Source organism: Oryzias melastigma, linkage group LG13 (genome assembly GCF_002922805.2).
Source record: "Oryzias melastigma strain HK-1 linkage group LG13, ASM292280v2, whole genome shotgun sequence".
Lineage (NCBI taxonomy): Eukaryota > Metazoa > Chordata > Actinopteri > Beloniformes > Adrianichthyidae > Oryzias > Oryzias melastigma.
The window spans coordinates 23,285,753-23,301,019 of NC_050524.1; the positions used below are offsets into that span (position 1 = coordinate 23,285,753).

A 15,267-nucleotide genomic window follows, 5' to 3' on the forward strand; every position below is an offset into this window, starting at 1 on the left:
CAATATAGTTCTGCTTTTTTTTGTTTTTTCTTTTTGGTCTCCATTTTCAACGGTTTATAGTCAAAATACATCAACATGTACGTCCTGCCTTTGGTCAAGAAAATATCTTAAAATCTACAGGCTATAGAAATCTTATTGTACAGAAATGAAACAGCAAAAATGTATTTGAGATCATGTAACTGATCAAAAAGAGGAAAGCTGATACCACGTATCTAATCGTTTTCATTTGGACATTTCCAAATATGTAAAGTGCTTCTGCATTTTTCCTCAGCATTAAATGGGAAAGGAACATCCATCAAAGTAAGGCAGACTGGTTTTATCTACTCAAATGTACATATGTCTTTATATATATATATTTCTATATACATACATACAGAAAAGGTTGGTTCGGGAGGAAACACAGAGACTGGGGGGAAAGGTCACGGAGTCCAGAAACTCCAACGTTTAAGGAGAAAGAGCTGGATGTTAGAAACTAGGGATTTTCACAGCTGTTGATGTCAAACCGAGTGAATAAAAACAGGAAATAGCAGCCTATTCATACACCATCAGATGACGCCTCCGCCACGCCGCTGCCGGACCAGGAAGCGGACACAGAGAGGAGATCAGGAACCGCCTGTGTCTGAGAGCCTCTGCAGGGCTCGGTCGCTCCTCTTCACCTCGGAGGGTTTCTGTCATGGAGGCGCCTCCTCTGATGGGGCGGGGCTCCTTAAGGACAGTTCAGAGACCCGCGGCGTGGCTGCTTAAGCCACACCCACTCCTCTGGTTAGGAGGTTCTTCCTACAATAGGGTTGTCACTGCAACACAGAAGCAAATCCAGAAAGAGTCCTTAACCTTTCAAAATAAAATAACTGATTTTTTTTTATACTAAAAAAACCCTTTTAGTTTAATCTGAGATTTTCAGATTTTAACTATCAAAAAATACTTAAATAATCAACCAAAAACAACTTATTTTGACAAAAGTAATACTCTTCTACTTTGTTATGATTTGCGGCCCACATGTACCTGTTTAGCTTTGTTTATTTGTGATTAGAAGCAATTAATTTGTCAAGAAAATAGTATAATTTTATTTCATTTTTGTTCTCATCAAAATATGAAATAATATCTTAAATATATTAGACATATCTATGTATTATTTTTGTCTATTTTCCCTTTTTTTAATAGTTTCAAATAAGCTAATAAATCAAAACTTTAAAGAGAATTTTAGTAGGAGTGGTGCGCAGTCGCAGACTCACAGGCTGCCGTATTGTGCGGTGGTGTCGCTGCGGATGTTGTGCTGCCTCTGCAGCTCCTCCATGATGTTCCGAAGTTGTTTGAGTGTCTGAAAAGTCTCTTTGGGTTCCTGGATGGTGAACTTGGAGTACTCCTCCGGCTCTCGCTGGGGGCCCTGGTACACGGCCATGCTGGCACAGGCATCTGAGGGCGAGAAACGCTGTAAAACTGGCGTCCATCAAGACTTCACCAGAGAACGTTTAGGAGGATAATGGGGACGACCATCGGGGTTGATAATTGAGGTGAACGTTGAGAGTTTAACAAATGTTTACAGGACTTTTCGCCTTTGTTCTAGTATTTATGCACTGAGGGAGGAAGAGGAGGGCACTCATGGGAACCTAAACCTACAAACCACCACAGAGCTGAGCAAAATTCAGAGAACCGAACAATTAAAAACAGATGCTAAGAATACTGTATAAGTTTCAGGTTCTCACATGTTACAGTCATCGCTACAGGTCACATATGTTCCCATAAAGCTCTTCAATAGTCTACTGACCCTCCATGTTGTGGAGCTTGACGTCGTTTGAGGAGAGATAGGAGAAAAGTCTCTCTGCCTCCCGGTCACAGTCGATGTCCAGCTGCAGGTTGGCCAGCATGGTGCTGAAACAGGAGAAGGACGCGTTAGATCGGCTCTCCGACGAGCCAGAGCGGAGAAGAAACCGGCTTATTAGTCGACATTACCAAAACTCTGAAACTGCAGAGTACTTTATGCCCTCACACTAAGTGTTTAGATTTTTAGACAAAAAAGACAATAAAACAAAATCTTCATTTTGATGGGATTTCTAAACAAGCTGGGAATTTCTGATCTAAACCTAAATCAGAAAAAGTTTATTAAACGACAAAAACATGACTTTCAAACACTAAGTTTTAATTTTTTCCAAACTTAAAAACACGTATACAATGAAAAAAGAAGAGTCTGCTCTTTATTGTAAAACTCATCAATGATTTTATATTTTATTAAGAAGGAGCCCCATTTTACAGATTGCAAGCTGTGCATCTGCATCTGTTTGCTGCAAGTTCATCTAAAGTACAGTAATCACAGCTAAATATTCAGATTTTGAGGTTAAGCAGAAGTTTGTAAAAATCTACATGAGCTCTTAAAGACCCTCCGATGATGATGGTGTTTTTAACGTGTTCTTGTAGCATTTTTGCTTTGATTGAAGACGTATATAAAGAAAATAAAGCTCAAAATTGCATTTCTGGGTATTGATGACTGAGACTGAACAGGTTTTTCATGCTTTGGTGTATAAACGCTGGACTTCCCCCCAAATGTGCAGATACAATGGGGCAAAAAAGTATTCAGTTAGCAAGTTCTCCCACTTAAAAAGATGAGAAAAGTGTTATTTTCATCATAGGTATGAGTAGTTGTACCTCAACTATGAGAGATACAATGAGGAAAAAAATACAGAAATTTTGGCCCATTCCTCCATGCAGCTCTCCTCTACAGCAGTGATGTTGTGGGGCTGTTGCTGGGCAACACAGACTTTAAGCTCTCTCCAAAAATGTTCGAAAGGTTTGAAAATCTTCTACCTGGTGTAGGTCAAAAACGTTGTTTTTGGTGTCCTTAGACAGCTCTTTGGTCTTAGTAGAGTTTGGAGTGTGACCGTTTGAGGTTGTGGGTGGGTATAGAAAACGAGTTCAAACGGGAGCCATTAATCCAAGTAAAGAGTGGAGGACAGAGGATCCTCTAACAGAAGTTACAGGTCTGTGAGAGACATAAATCTTGCTAATTATTAACCAAATACTTATTTTCCAACATAATTTACAAATACATTCTTAAAATTAAAAAAAAAAAAATCTGAAAATGTGATTTTCTGGATTTTTTGTCATAATTTTGTCTCTCATAGTTGAGGTATACATATGATGAAACTCTCTCATTTTTTAAGCAGGAGAACTTGATCAATAAATACTTTTTTTCCCCCACTGTATTTGCTGTAAAGTTAAGATAAATCTTCTTATTAATGATATCTAGAAAAGCTGTTATATTTATAGATCTTTTCTGAATATAGTATTCAAACCACTGATAGTGGATCTTGACTGTCTTAATATAGAATCTCCAAAACAGGAGATAAATCTAAAGACAAACGTCACAGCTGGAACATCTCCTCTTCTGTCGTCACGTGAGCTCGGAGTGAAAGCAGATCCAGATGTGGAATTTCCAAAAGACTACATGGACGAGGCAGGATGCAGCCGCTACCTGCAATAACTCTGACTAATGTGAGCTTATTACGTAATAAACAGGACGCTTATCCAATTCATCACCATCAGCGTGTGAAAATTCTTCATTCGTGCAGAGGAGACGGAAAGAGGCGGCGGAGCGGACCGACCGCTCAGCGACTGACTGACACGTCCATCCGTCATGGCAGATAAAAGAAGGGCGACGCCTTCACTGACCCCAGTTACTGCACAACTGCCAAAACACCATAAAACAAAAGGCCTAAAAAACATGAGCGTGCAGCCCGTACTGGGATAACAGGCTGTGGAGGCGGGCGTGCTGCAGCTGAAGGATGCTGGTTTGATCCCCCTGAACATGGTAAGCAGACACCTCCACTCCCTCACATAAGAATTTTATTTATGGACTTCTCCTCTGCTCTTCATAAAGCAGACCCGCATGCTCTCGTGTAACCGTGCTCTAGGGTTACAGGTCGACCCGACAGCCACCCCGCAGACGGAGACCTCCAACGGATCTGTCAGAGGTTATCCAGTCAAAGATGGAAATCTGAGATTTATCCTTCACCTACACTCACTATCAGCACCAACAATACCTCTAGAGCGGTGATCCCCAACCTTTTTCAGGAAACGGACCGGCCTGTATGCGGAAGAAGTGAGCGTCTGAGTTTTATTTACCTTTAACTTTTAAGAATAAAGTTAATCTTCATCCTCTGTGAAATATCTGCAGCTCCTTTAAACTTTATTTGTACACTAGATTTTGAGTAGAAACCATAAAAACGTGTTATTGATTTTCCACTGACCCATAACTGTCAAAATGGAGGCTAAAAAAAAAAATCAGGTGCCAACTTCTGCCTCATCTAACTTTTAAAATGTGATGGATAAATTAAAAACAAAAAATCCACTGAAACAGGTATTTTTTTAAATACAAAAATAAATATGAACAATTTAGCAGCATCCTCATAACATTTGGCAGCCAGTAGCTAAATATTATGCATTATTATTATGGTCTGTGGGAACAAATGTTACATATTTGGAGTAAAGACTCCTAGTTTTGTCTGTAAAATGCAACTTTCTTCTATTTAGAAGTCAAATGTTCTTATCTGGTTCTCTTCTGGAAAAAAAAAAAAAAAAACTTTCCAAATATATTTCATTTTTGGTTAACTTTGCTAGTTCGGGGGTTTCGGTTTAGCGGTCCCTTAAAAAGTTTGGGGATGAATTTTTGACAAGTGACTTGAAGTGTCAAGAATGAGTCAGATGTGGTGGGGAATCCAGCAGCTTTCCAAAATAAAACTTCCTTTCGAATGAGATTGGAAAGAAAACTGATGTTTTTGTTTTTTTTACACTCTGGCCCGGGGGTTGGGGACTAGTTGTAGAGTTAGATAAGTTAATTCTTCTTTAACAGTCCTGGTTCATCACCTGTCCATCCTAAGAGATGATCCCTCCTTCATGTGGACTTCCCTGAGGTCTCTTTTTTTTCCCCAGAATCTGTTTTTTTTACTGAGTTTTTCTTTACTGAGAGAGGATTTAAGTTTAGTTTAGTCGTTTAGTAATTCTCCTGCTCCTTTCCGTATCTTTTTAGGCATGTAAAAACTCAATCACACTTTTAGCGATTTCAGCAATCTTGGTATCAAAATGTTCAGCTTGTTCAGAACATTACTGCTTATAGTTTTGGTATTTATAAACTTTATATTTTTTTAAATATTGAGCAAAATCTGCCTCATAGAAAATGAGTGAGAAATTGCTCAAATCCTTCAAAAACGTATACTTAAAAACTTGTGAACTTCTGCATACTTTCAGCTAGAGATACCATTCAAACTTTAAAATGTTCAGCAAATACTGTTTTTTAGGATAATTTTGAGTTTAGATTTTAATTTAGTAACATGCTAGCCGTTTTGTCAAAATTAGATTTTGGTTCCCAGTTTTTGGCTAGTTTGTCATTTGGTTAATACTTTGGCAAACTTTCAGAATCAGCGTTTTCAACCATCAGCTTGAGCATTTTTAGCTAGTTAGTTAATTAAGCAATTAGCTATTTTTATAAATTTTACCAGTGATTTTATGTTTTTGGACAATTACCGGTGTGCTGCCCGTTGAGACGAATGTGTTGTAATATTGGGCTAAATAAATAAAATTGAATCAAATTGACTACTGACAACCTCTTCAGACCTCATGGCATTTTGAGTTGTATTACTACAGTAGTTCATTCTGTTTAACAGATCTGTGTTTTGAGAGTTAGTTCAAATATTAGCTCGGGTCTTAAGAGGTTAAGGTGAAAGCAGGAGTTCCCAAAATCCCATTCAACCATCTGACTGACAACTAGCTTTACTTTAGCATCAATAAAGCTCTTCAACATCATCAGATCCATCTGTGTTGGAAAAGCTACCACATGGATACTTCTGTCCAAGTACACGGTCTATCCAACTGAAGTCAAAATACCGTCTTTTTACGACACATTTTACTGCAACTTATAAAGTTCTCCTATTAGAGCCGGCGGGAACACCATCTTTTCTTTGACCTCTTTGAGGATGTTGGCGTGGGGGCAGCACTCACGTTGTGCAGGGCTTGCAGCCCGGAGCGCTGCTGCTCTGACTCTTGCAGCACTGCCAGGCTCCGCCCGTGTAGTTGGACGGGTGAAAGGTGGCCAGCCGCCCTTCGTTGCAGCGGCTGACCTGACCCAGGATCTCCAGCCACTCGCTGGCCTCCACGCAGTTTCCCGCCTGGACGTACAAAGGCTTCTCCGAGTGCACCACCTGGAACATCTGACGGAGGACGAACACGGAGTTACGTTACAATCAGCACCTTACAGACACGACCCCCTTTGTCCAAGAAAGTTTCATGTTCATGAAAAATCATTTCCCAAACATAACAGGTAAACGCTGGAGTTCAGCTGCCTTACGTTTTTACGGTTAAAGGCACTTTCATCCAGCTTCTCCACGGCTCGGATGTTCTTGACATTGATGATACAGATGGCCTCCTTCCCTGTGAAGAGAGAACGTCCGTCATGCTTGGGATCATTTTATTGATTTATGAAGAAAACAGCAGCAGATTGTGTTTTTTTTCTCACCGTTTTAAACTGTTAAAGCTGCTATACTTATAAAAAAAAAAGCATGTTTCATTGGGACAGTAAGCGATGAGTCGAACCAGTACTCATCACCTGAACATACACACTTTAGTTAATCCTATTCCAACCAGGTATTCATTTTGACCTTTACCAGTATTTATTAGGACTTACAATTAACAGACTAAATTAATAAAAAAAAAATGAACCCGTTAATATTTATCAAATATCAAAAGTGCTTCATCAGTTTAAGTGCACTCCTCCTCAACGAGAGGATTTTCACCTGACGGACGCGGCGCTCACCTTTGTGTTTGTGGTAGGTGAGCTCCTTGTTGGTCACTCTGAGCCATCTCTTTTTGAAGTTCTTCTTGCCGAGCCGCTTTTTCCCCTGAGTGCGTTTCTGTACTTCCCTAAAGGAGAACAAGCAGGAGATGTGGCTATCAAACATTCAGCAAGTTTTGTTCTTTAAACACTCCCTTTGATCATAATTTGATCCATTTTAAAAGTGCTCCCAGTGGTCTTTTAATTATGACTATGCTGTTTTAAGACATCATTAAAAAAACTGTCATTTTATAGAACATAGTTTCTGCAGAGCGGTAAGAGTTCATAAGAAATTCACCTCTGAGTAGTGGGCGGGACTGTTGGCACAGAGCAACCCCGCCCCCTTACCGTCACCTGTTACTGAGAGGTCTGAGCGGGGAACTTGTGGCTCACCAGTGTATTTTCTACATCACAAATGAGCTCTTTTTCAAACAGTAGTTTGTCTCATAACCATTTGAATTAAAAATTACCCAGAAATTGAAATTTAAGCTTAATTTTCTTTGTGTCTGTCCTCCATCATCATAAAAATGCAACGAAAACATTACTTTCACAAGAGTGGATCTTTGAATCTCCTTTAAAAAACAGAATCTAAAGATATTTCAGGGAAAAACAGTTATTTAAATAAAAAAAAAAAGTAAAAAAAAAATTTTTTTTTAATTTACCACGCGTTTCTTTTTACATTTTTGGTTTTCATTATTTGCTCTGGTCTCAGTAGTCTGATCTCACTGCTCCTCTATAGAGGGATCTCTATGATACTCCAGTGATGTTATGAAATTGTTTCAATGAAATTTGAATCTTCAGTCGTTCCTTATTTAAGCCGATCAATGTGTTTTCTCATCACTGAGGATTCTGAGCGGTATGTGAGGAAACCACATCCTCTTTTTGTAAAATGTGGAGATCTTTGCATCACTAGTTTTTCCAGGCTCATGCTGAGAACTTACCCTTCTTTAAGAACCACCGCGTCCTCCAGGCCGCTGGACTCCTTGCTGATGTTGGAGGAGATTTCATCAAGAAACTGAGAGCAAAATGGACGAGTTTTAACACAGAAACACAGATATTTAGAAGTAAAATGGACTTTGAAAAAAAATGTACCTTTTTAACTTTTTCAATGCACTTTTCCTCTTGGAATGATTTGAAGAAGTCATACATATACGTTTCTTTAAAGCTGGACTGTAACGTAAATATAGCAGATTAGTGTATTTATTGAGCATTTTATCGCTTTACTGAACGTTTTATTTTGTTCTTACCAGTTTTTTGGACAAACTGCCCCAGCTGCCCAGAGTCTGGATGGTTTTAGAGATGAGGGTGAGAGTGCGGGAAATTTCTGGATCCTGCAAACAGCGACACAGAGAGAAGTTCACTTTCAGGTCTCAGGCGTGTTTGCAGGAAGATTTGGCGTGAAGAGAGCGTGCTTACGGGGTGATGGGAACGAAGCTGGAAAGAGTGTGGAGAAAGAACAGCCACGGCGAAAAAGCGCAGGAACACAAAGCTGCTGACGGCCGAATACTGAACGTGTGGGTCACCTGACAACGAACAAAAACTTTATTTATAAAACACCAGCAGGCTCACTAAATTCAGCGACATTTAAAGCTTTGGCGCCCTCTTCTGGTAGATAAACGTCATAGCTTAAAAAAAAAATACACTTGTCGAGTTTGTGGCTTTGGTCGCTTTGGCCGCTGAAACAACAAAAACCTAACTTGTTGAATGATCCGTTTGTATTAAGTACACATCTGTTTCCATGGTAACAGAACACTTCACATCTTCATTCATCAGAGAGAATAAAAGATCAGACTGAGTGCAGATCCATCTCTACCTGGGAAGCGTTTGCACGCCAGTTGCCTTAAAGACCTGAAGACGTCACACATGAGAGGGGGGCAGCTGGAACTGGACTGGGTGATTGAAGAAAAAACTTTCTGGACGTAACCCTGAAGGTTTTCCTGTTGACACAAACGTTTGTTAATGGAGAGAATGCAGACTTCAGTGTTTCTGAAATACTTCAGTTTGATCTCGTTTACCTTATTGACCTCCACATTGTCTCCTTCCTTTAGTTTAATTGGGTCTATTTCACAAGTTTTGTTGGATTCACAAATCTGAATAAGAAAAAAAAAAGATCAGGAAATGAAGTTCATTTGCAGGAAGAAAGTAGTATTTGTGTGGAAATGAGAGGAACGTATGAGAAGAACAGTGAGGTTATAGGGAGCAGAAGTGAAGAAAAACTTCATGGACTTCACTCCAGAGTAATGGAGAGAAGGTTGGAATGGATGCAGGAAGGTTCCATGAAAGATCTGTGACCAAAGAGTGTCATCAAGAGGGAAAGGTGTAGAAGACTGTGGTGAGAGCATCCATGTTGTTGGTTGGTTGGTTTAGAGAAGGGGTCTGCAACCTTTAACACTTAAAGAGTCATTCCGATCGATTTCTCGCCAACCAAAACCCAGTAGGAGCCACAAAGTCTTCACTCACACTTTGGGAAAATAAGAAACTGATCTATATTTATTTTTTTGCTGCTGACATGATTCATTTAAATAAACTATTTTTGGCATAAATAAAACATAAACATGAAGAGAAAATAGCTTTAAATATGAGATAGTTTATAACTTTTGACAGAGCTCTGCACGAGTTCCTTTCAAAATAAAAGACATCCTACACCATAGGACCATGTCAATGCAGCAAATGCCGTAAGAAGTGTAAATTCATCAATGATATAAAAAAAAGTTCATTTTACCGTTTCTGGTGCATTTCAGCCACAGATTCATAAACATAACCAACAAAACCTGAATCAGATTAAGTGACCCCTACCATATATTAAAACCATGAGGCACACTTTAAAGTTTGTTCAAAAATAGAAAATCTGCTTTATAATCCAGTGGATTATAACTTAACGTGGCTTTAATTCTGGTTGTGCTTACTGACAAATTAATTTTCTGTGATAAATGAGGCTCAAATTAAGTCCAAATGTGTCAGGATGACGTTGATAAACTACAAGGATTGATGGATTGCTTGAGAATTTCGGCTACTGTTGTTAGGATCCTCATTGAATGAATTATACCGTCCTTCAACTGTTTGTGAATGAGTTAAATAAAGTTTTAGCTAATTTACTTTTTTTTAATTACTTCTTTTTTCTTTACAATTAATTTTTATAAGATTTTAACCAAAAAGCCAAGACGGAGAAGCAAAAGAGACACATGTGGCTCTGGAGCTACAGGTTGGAGAGCCCTGGTTGAGAGGCTCAGGAGGCAGAACTGATGACAGCAGAGATGAAGACGTTGAGGTTCTCCTCAGGAGTGAAGGGGATAGATAGGATCAGGAATGAATCCATCAGAGGAACAGATCGTGGTGGATGTTTTGGAGATAAATGCGGGGAAGTAGATGGAGATGGTTTGAGGGGAGGAACAGTGGTAACTGAGATTTAGTTGCATGAAAGCAGAATGACTCTGAATTACGTTACCATGGAGATTAATTCTATGAAAAGCAGGCTAAGATCCTGGCCTTTTTTTGTGGACCACATGCTTATCGCTGCATTTACACCAGAGTGTGTGTATGTGTGTGTTCCTCCTATTTCCTCATCATTGTACCTCATCTATTACAGGCTTCAGGGTAACAGCGAGGTAACTCTTTCCCACAATCTTCATCATGTCGTCGATGCAGCGCGTTGCCAGCGAGTTGCCGCGAAATATAGTGTTAGCCTCCCTGCAAGAATGACAAACACAAACAGTTCACTCCCTCTGGTTTTCTGGAGAACAGTGGCAAAGGTATGACAATATGGGAGCATCTTTTTCTGAACCAGGTTTGGTTTATCTTTAGCTTTTACGCAGAGCAAAAGCTAGAGAAGAGGAATTGTATACATTTATTTATGGCTTATCGCTGCTATATTTTAAGTCTTAGCTACAACTCCCTCTACGGTTGAACACTGGCAAATGTGTACACGGCCTGCATGAAGTATGAAAGTCTGCTTGATGAACCCGTAGAGCAAAAATTTACTTTTTTTTCTATGGGTCATAGTGCCGTAGGCAACAACTACACAACACACATGAGAGTAAGGTAGGTGAATCAAGTATGGAGCTTTTGCCAATCTACTGACAAAGCAAACAGAACCCAGTGATTATTCCAGTTCTTCTAATGGGTTTTCTTCAGAGGGTTTTACACGAGAAGGTCAGTGCTTACTGAGTGTTGTCCAGCTCCAGCGCTGCCACAGCAGAAACAAAAGGCACAAAGCGATTGTGGTAAAGCAGTAGTCGGACCATCGGCAGAACAACTTCATATCGCTCCCTGCAGATGTCCCCCAGGATGTGTGCTGCTGATGCTGAGATTGGCTGGAGGAGGAAAATAGAGACGGATCAAAGGATGAGAAAAGTCAATTAAAAAAAAAGTCATGCATCACAAGACGGTTACTTGAACAGAAGGACGGAACGCTCCTGTGTTACCTTCACGTCTGGGGATTTCAGCAGCAGGTTGCAGAGCGGTTTGTAGCAGGAAGATGGCAGCACCATGTCCTCGATGTAGGTCAGCTTCAGCCGCAGCGATCCCAAGTCGTCAAATTTGGACTTGCTGCCGTTCCCTTTGGGCTGGAGAAGGTACCTGAAAGGTCACGTCAAGACAGAAGTCTTATCACTGCTTCCTGAGAAAAAAAAGCTGCTGACTTTGTTCCGCGTGTCAGCAAACAGATCAGAGGCTGATAAGACGCTCCCTGATCTGCATCCGCCACAGAACTGAGACTTAAAGACCCACTTCAATGAAAATGGTGATTTTAGTGTTTCTAACATGTTCTAGTTTTTCTGATAACATCACATAGGATGCATATTATTTTAAAAAAATTGATTAAAATTTAATTTCTGAGCAATTATTTTTTCAAATTGTTGTGAATCAGGAGCAGATGAAAAAATGCTGTTTTAAAAAGATTGTATTTGAAATGTAGAAAATACGCTCCAAGCTTTCAGCCACTGGGGAGGGAGAGGAGAAGAGGAGGCGGGGTTTCTCTGCACCAATGGTCCCGCCCACAACTCTAATTTCTAAAGAACTACTGCCACTTTGCAGATAATCATAATTAAAAAAAGCTTTAAAAAACAGGGAGACCCATGAGTCTCCATACATATGAAGAATTAACATTAACGATTTTTATATATATATAATGCTCTATATGACTGACATTTTGCTCTTTACTCAAATGTATTCTCTGGGGTATTTGAAATATACAGAAATCCATGTTAGAACCAAATATGTATGGAATGTATCATGTATGGAGACTTGGATCTGCCTGTAGATCAAAAGATGAGTTTGTGCAAAAGAAAATTCAGAGTGATATTAATAAAAAAAATAATTTACAAGCTGTTTTCCTAACAAAAAAAGGTAGAAAAAAATAGTGTGAATTGTAAAATGAATGAATTTGGTTAAAAAAATGTCAAAAGAAAGAAAGAAAAGAAAGAAACTTTTAGTTTAAAACTCAAACGATCAAACTTAAACTAAAAATCACATTTCAAAGTTGAAAGTTAAAATAAAACATATTACAGCAGCTAATGTATCTATATATATGTTTTTTTTTTACTTACATTCAGATGTAGTAAAGTAACATTTGTTTTCATATCGCCTGTCAAAGACATGAGTCACTCTGTGCTTTTTAAATAGACATTTGAGAAATCTTCAACAAATGAAATGAAAAATAAAATAAAAGAAAGTTCAAGTTAATAAATCTTGTTAGGTGGAATTGTTTTACTACTACAAAGTGGGTTTAGTTCTATGTTAATAAAAACGGTTTAAAACTGAGTAAAAATGTGTTATCTAAAAATCCGATATGATGTTTAAATCCACGATAATACAGATTATTTAGAGGCAACAAAATGCTAAAATTTGGCATTTGACTCAACAAAAATAGAAGTAATACTGGTCAGAGCAGAGTGTTTTATTTGAATTAAATGATCAGCTTTGTTCCTTTTTGAACGACTTTTTCTCCTTAAATTACAATTCATCTCATCAATTGATGGGATTAAATCTGACAAATCTTTTGGGTATTTCACGTTTTTCCTCTGAAGCGGATAAATAAGAGCTTTACATAAATAAATCCTCCCCCCAGAAGCCAACAGGTGGTGCAGCACGAACACATGAAGAGCTAAAAACGCAGCAAATTCAGACCTTAATCTGGTTCTGAGCAAAAGCTTCCTAATCTGTCATCACGGCAGCAGGACACTTCAGCAGATCACACGTTCTGATTTCATGAAGCACAACAGTTTTTATCTGAACGCATCATGGACCTCTTCCAGCACAAAGAAAAGAGGACATTCGGTACCGCCACCATGCAAAGAGCCACCCACGCACTCGACTCGGAGCCTCGGTGCACCAGCAGATTGCGATCTGGCATAATTCTGTATCACCTACTCTGACGCAAAGCCAGGGCGCATCCACACAAAAGGGAAAACTGCTGAACGCACAAATCTGGGGAGGTTTTTTTCAAGTCACCTTGGAGAAAATCTTGGCAGCACACGTTGTGCTCACAGAAATGCAATATGGAGCTGCTTCACCGACAACAAAGCAGGAGGCTGAGCCTCACAAAGACCTGATCTAGCAACAGCCTCATTTCATTTTACAACAACAAACAGGTTTGAGAGAAAAACGGAGAGGAACAGTGACGTTGTGGGTGAAGAATCATGACCTCTGAACGTGCACAATCCAAGATCTGGTGCTTAAAGAGCCACTCTGATCCTCTTTTGATCCATTTTAAAAGCATTCTCAGTGGTCTTTTAATTATGATTATACAGCTTTTGGCTAAAATGTAAGAATTTGTCATTTTCTAGGACATAGTTTCTGCAGAGCAGCAGTAGTTCATCAGGAATTCACCTTTAAGTTGTGGGCAGGACTGTTAGTGTGAGCCTGCCCCCACTTCCAGTCATCCATCTGTTTATGTGCTCTCCCACTAGCTTACAGCCCCTCACACCCCCAACTTAACAATAACAGTGCAACAAAAATGGTGAGCAATATTGGAGCTATCCAGCCGTACAGTTTAGAGCAGGGGTAGGCAAACTTTTTGACTCATGGGTCACAAAGGGTTGTGAAATTTTCCAGAAGGTAGTGTGGTTTGTCTTGTTGATCTACCTCATTAAGAAAAAAAAAACATGAAAACTGGACAAAAACATGCTTTAATTTTGACAGAAAATAAATATTTATTTTTAAAAATAGAAAAATGTGAAGTTTTTATTTCAAAACTGTGGCTTTTGTTCTCATTCAAGTCTCAGTTCTACCAATAGGTTGATGTCCCTGAGGGAACATGCAATCATGTGGGGTTTGAATGATCGAAAAAATGACTTTGACATAGAAAACACACATGAACCTCAGAAAAACAACAAATCTTCACACGCCACAGGGATATAAAATAGCTTTCTGCACCTAAACAAAGGTTTATTTTTTTTAGTGCACATCAGAATTAGAGGGAAAACAAAACATTAATTAGGATTGTCATAAAGGGCCAGATTAAATAGTTTAACGGGCTGCATATGGCCAGTTCAGACGGGGAAAACAAAGACGTAAATGGATCTATTTGTCTACAAATGGATTTATCAGAATGAAGTGGAGCAGAGAGCTTGTGGCCCACCCAGCATACATTCTGTCAAAAATACAATCTTTTTTTAAATTGTGATTTTTCATGTGCTCCCGATTCACAATAATTTGAATAAAGAAATGCTCAGAAATTACATTTTGGTGTTTTCTTTATATGTTGTCCATCATCAGAAAATAACAAAAAAAACATGTTAAAAACACCATGAAAGACGATAAGGAGACCTTACCAAGCTTTGTGGGCGAGATCGTTTCGCAGCACCTTAACAGGGACTCTGGTTTCCCCCAGAAACACATCCTGAGCCAGGTTTTCACTATTCCACAGGTCCACCCTGCAAAGAGAGACGTTACATCAGTGACAGAAGCAGGCAACAACACAACACGGCAAAAAGGCACAACTGATGTGTGTTCAGCACAGAACCCAATCCTAAGAAAGCACTTTTTTAATTTCATTGTACCTGTGGCAATGACAATAAAGATATCTATCTAAGAGGTTCACGGCAAAGTGGAGCCTGTCTGCTGCTGGGTGAAGGAAAAACTACTACAAAAGCAGTGCAATGATACCACCTCAAATCCAAACCTCAAACCCATGCATGGCTGGTTACCTTTGGGCCTGACTAAGCTTACCCATGAGTCCTTTGGGATGGAAGCACCACATGTCCTTAACCAGAAACCAGGGCAGTCAGATGTTTTTTTGTTTTTTTTGTGGAGAGTGAACGCGGCGGTGGAGGAAAAAAAACAAACTCACTTGATCTCCAGCTTTTCTATGTCCTCCTCCTCCACTTGAAAATGAGACTTTTTGGAGTAGCTGCTGGACCGCGTCACCTAAAGATCAACACGTCGGAGCTCTATGACCCGTTTTCTTCAACAAACACCTTGTTTTGCTTTTTTACTTTTCTTTTAAGTCTGAT

At 39.3% G+C, this 15,267-nt stretch overlaps 1 protein-coding gene across 1 annotated transcript in view; it reads right to left on the reverse strand.

Annotated features, from left to right (window-relative positions):
* Window positions 1-301: 301 nt before the first annotated feature.
* The window catches only part of rasa2 (RAS p21 protein activator 2), a 33,159-nt gene continuing 18,193 nt past the window's right edge, over window positions 302-15,267 (reverse strand). Inside the window, exons 8-24 of the mRNA XM_024276742.2 lie at window positions 15,105-15,181; window positions 14,587-14,688; window positions 11,239-11,392; window positions 10,979-11,127; window positions 10,390-10,504; window positions 8,833-8,907; window positions 8,631-8,754; window positions 8,234-8,340; window positions 8,065-8,148; window positions 7,910-7,987; window positions 7,759-7,832; window positions 6,800-6,906; window positions 6,335-6,417; window positions 5,989-6,197; window positions 1,766-1,869; window positions 1,233-1,413; window positions 302-794 (exon numbers count right to left, since the gene is read on the reverse strand). Of these exons, the coding sequence (XP_024132510.1) occupies window positions 764-794; window positions 1,233-1,413; window positions 1,766-1,869; window positions 5,989-6,197; window positions 6,335-6,417; window positions 6,800-6,906; window positions 7,759-7,832; window positions 7,910-7,987; window positions 8,065-8,148; window positions 8,234-8,340; window positions 8,631-8,754; window positions 8,833-8,907; window positions 10,390-10,504; window positions 10,979-11,127; window positions 11,239-11,392; window positions 14,587-14,688; window positions 15,105-15,181 (1,854 nt within the window). The 3' untranslated portion in view covers window positions 302-763. The remainder of the gene's footprint in view (window positions 795-1,232; window positions 1,414-1,765; window positions 1,870-5,988; window positions 6,198-6,334; window positions 6,418-6,799; window positions 6,907-7,758; window positions 7,833-7,909; window positions 7,988-8,064; window positions 8,149-8,233; window positions 8,341-8,630; window positions 8,755-8,832; window positions 8,908-10,389; window positions 10,505-10,978; window positions 11,128-11,238; window positions 11,393-14,586; window positions 14,689-15,104; window positions 15,182-15,267) is intronic.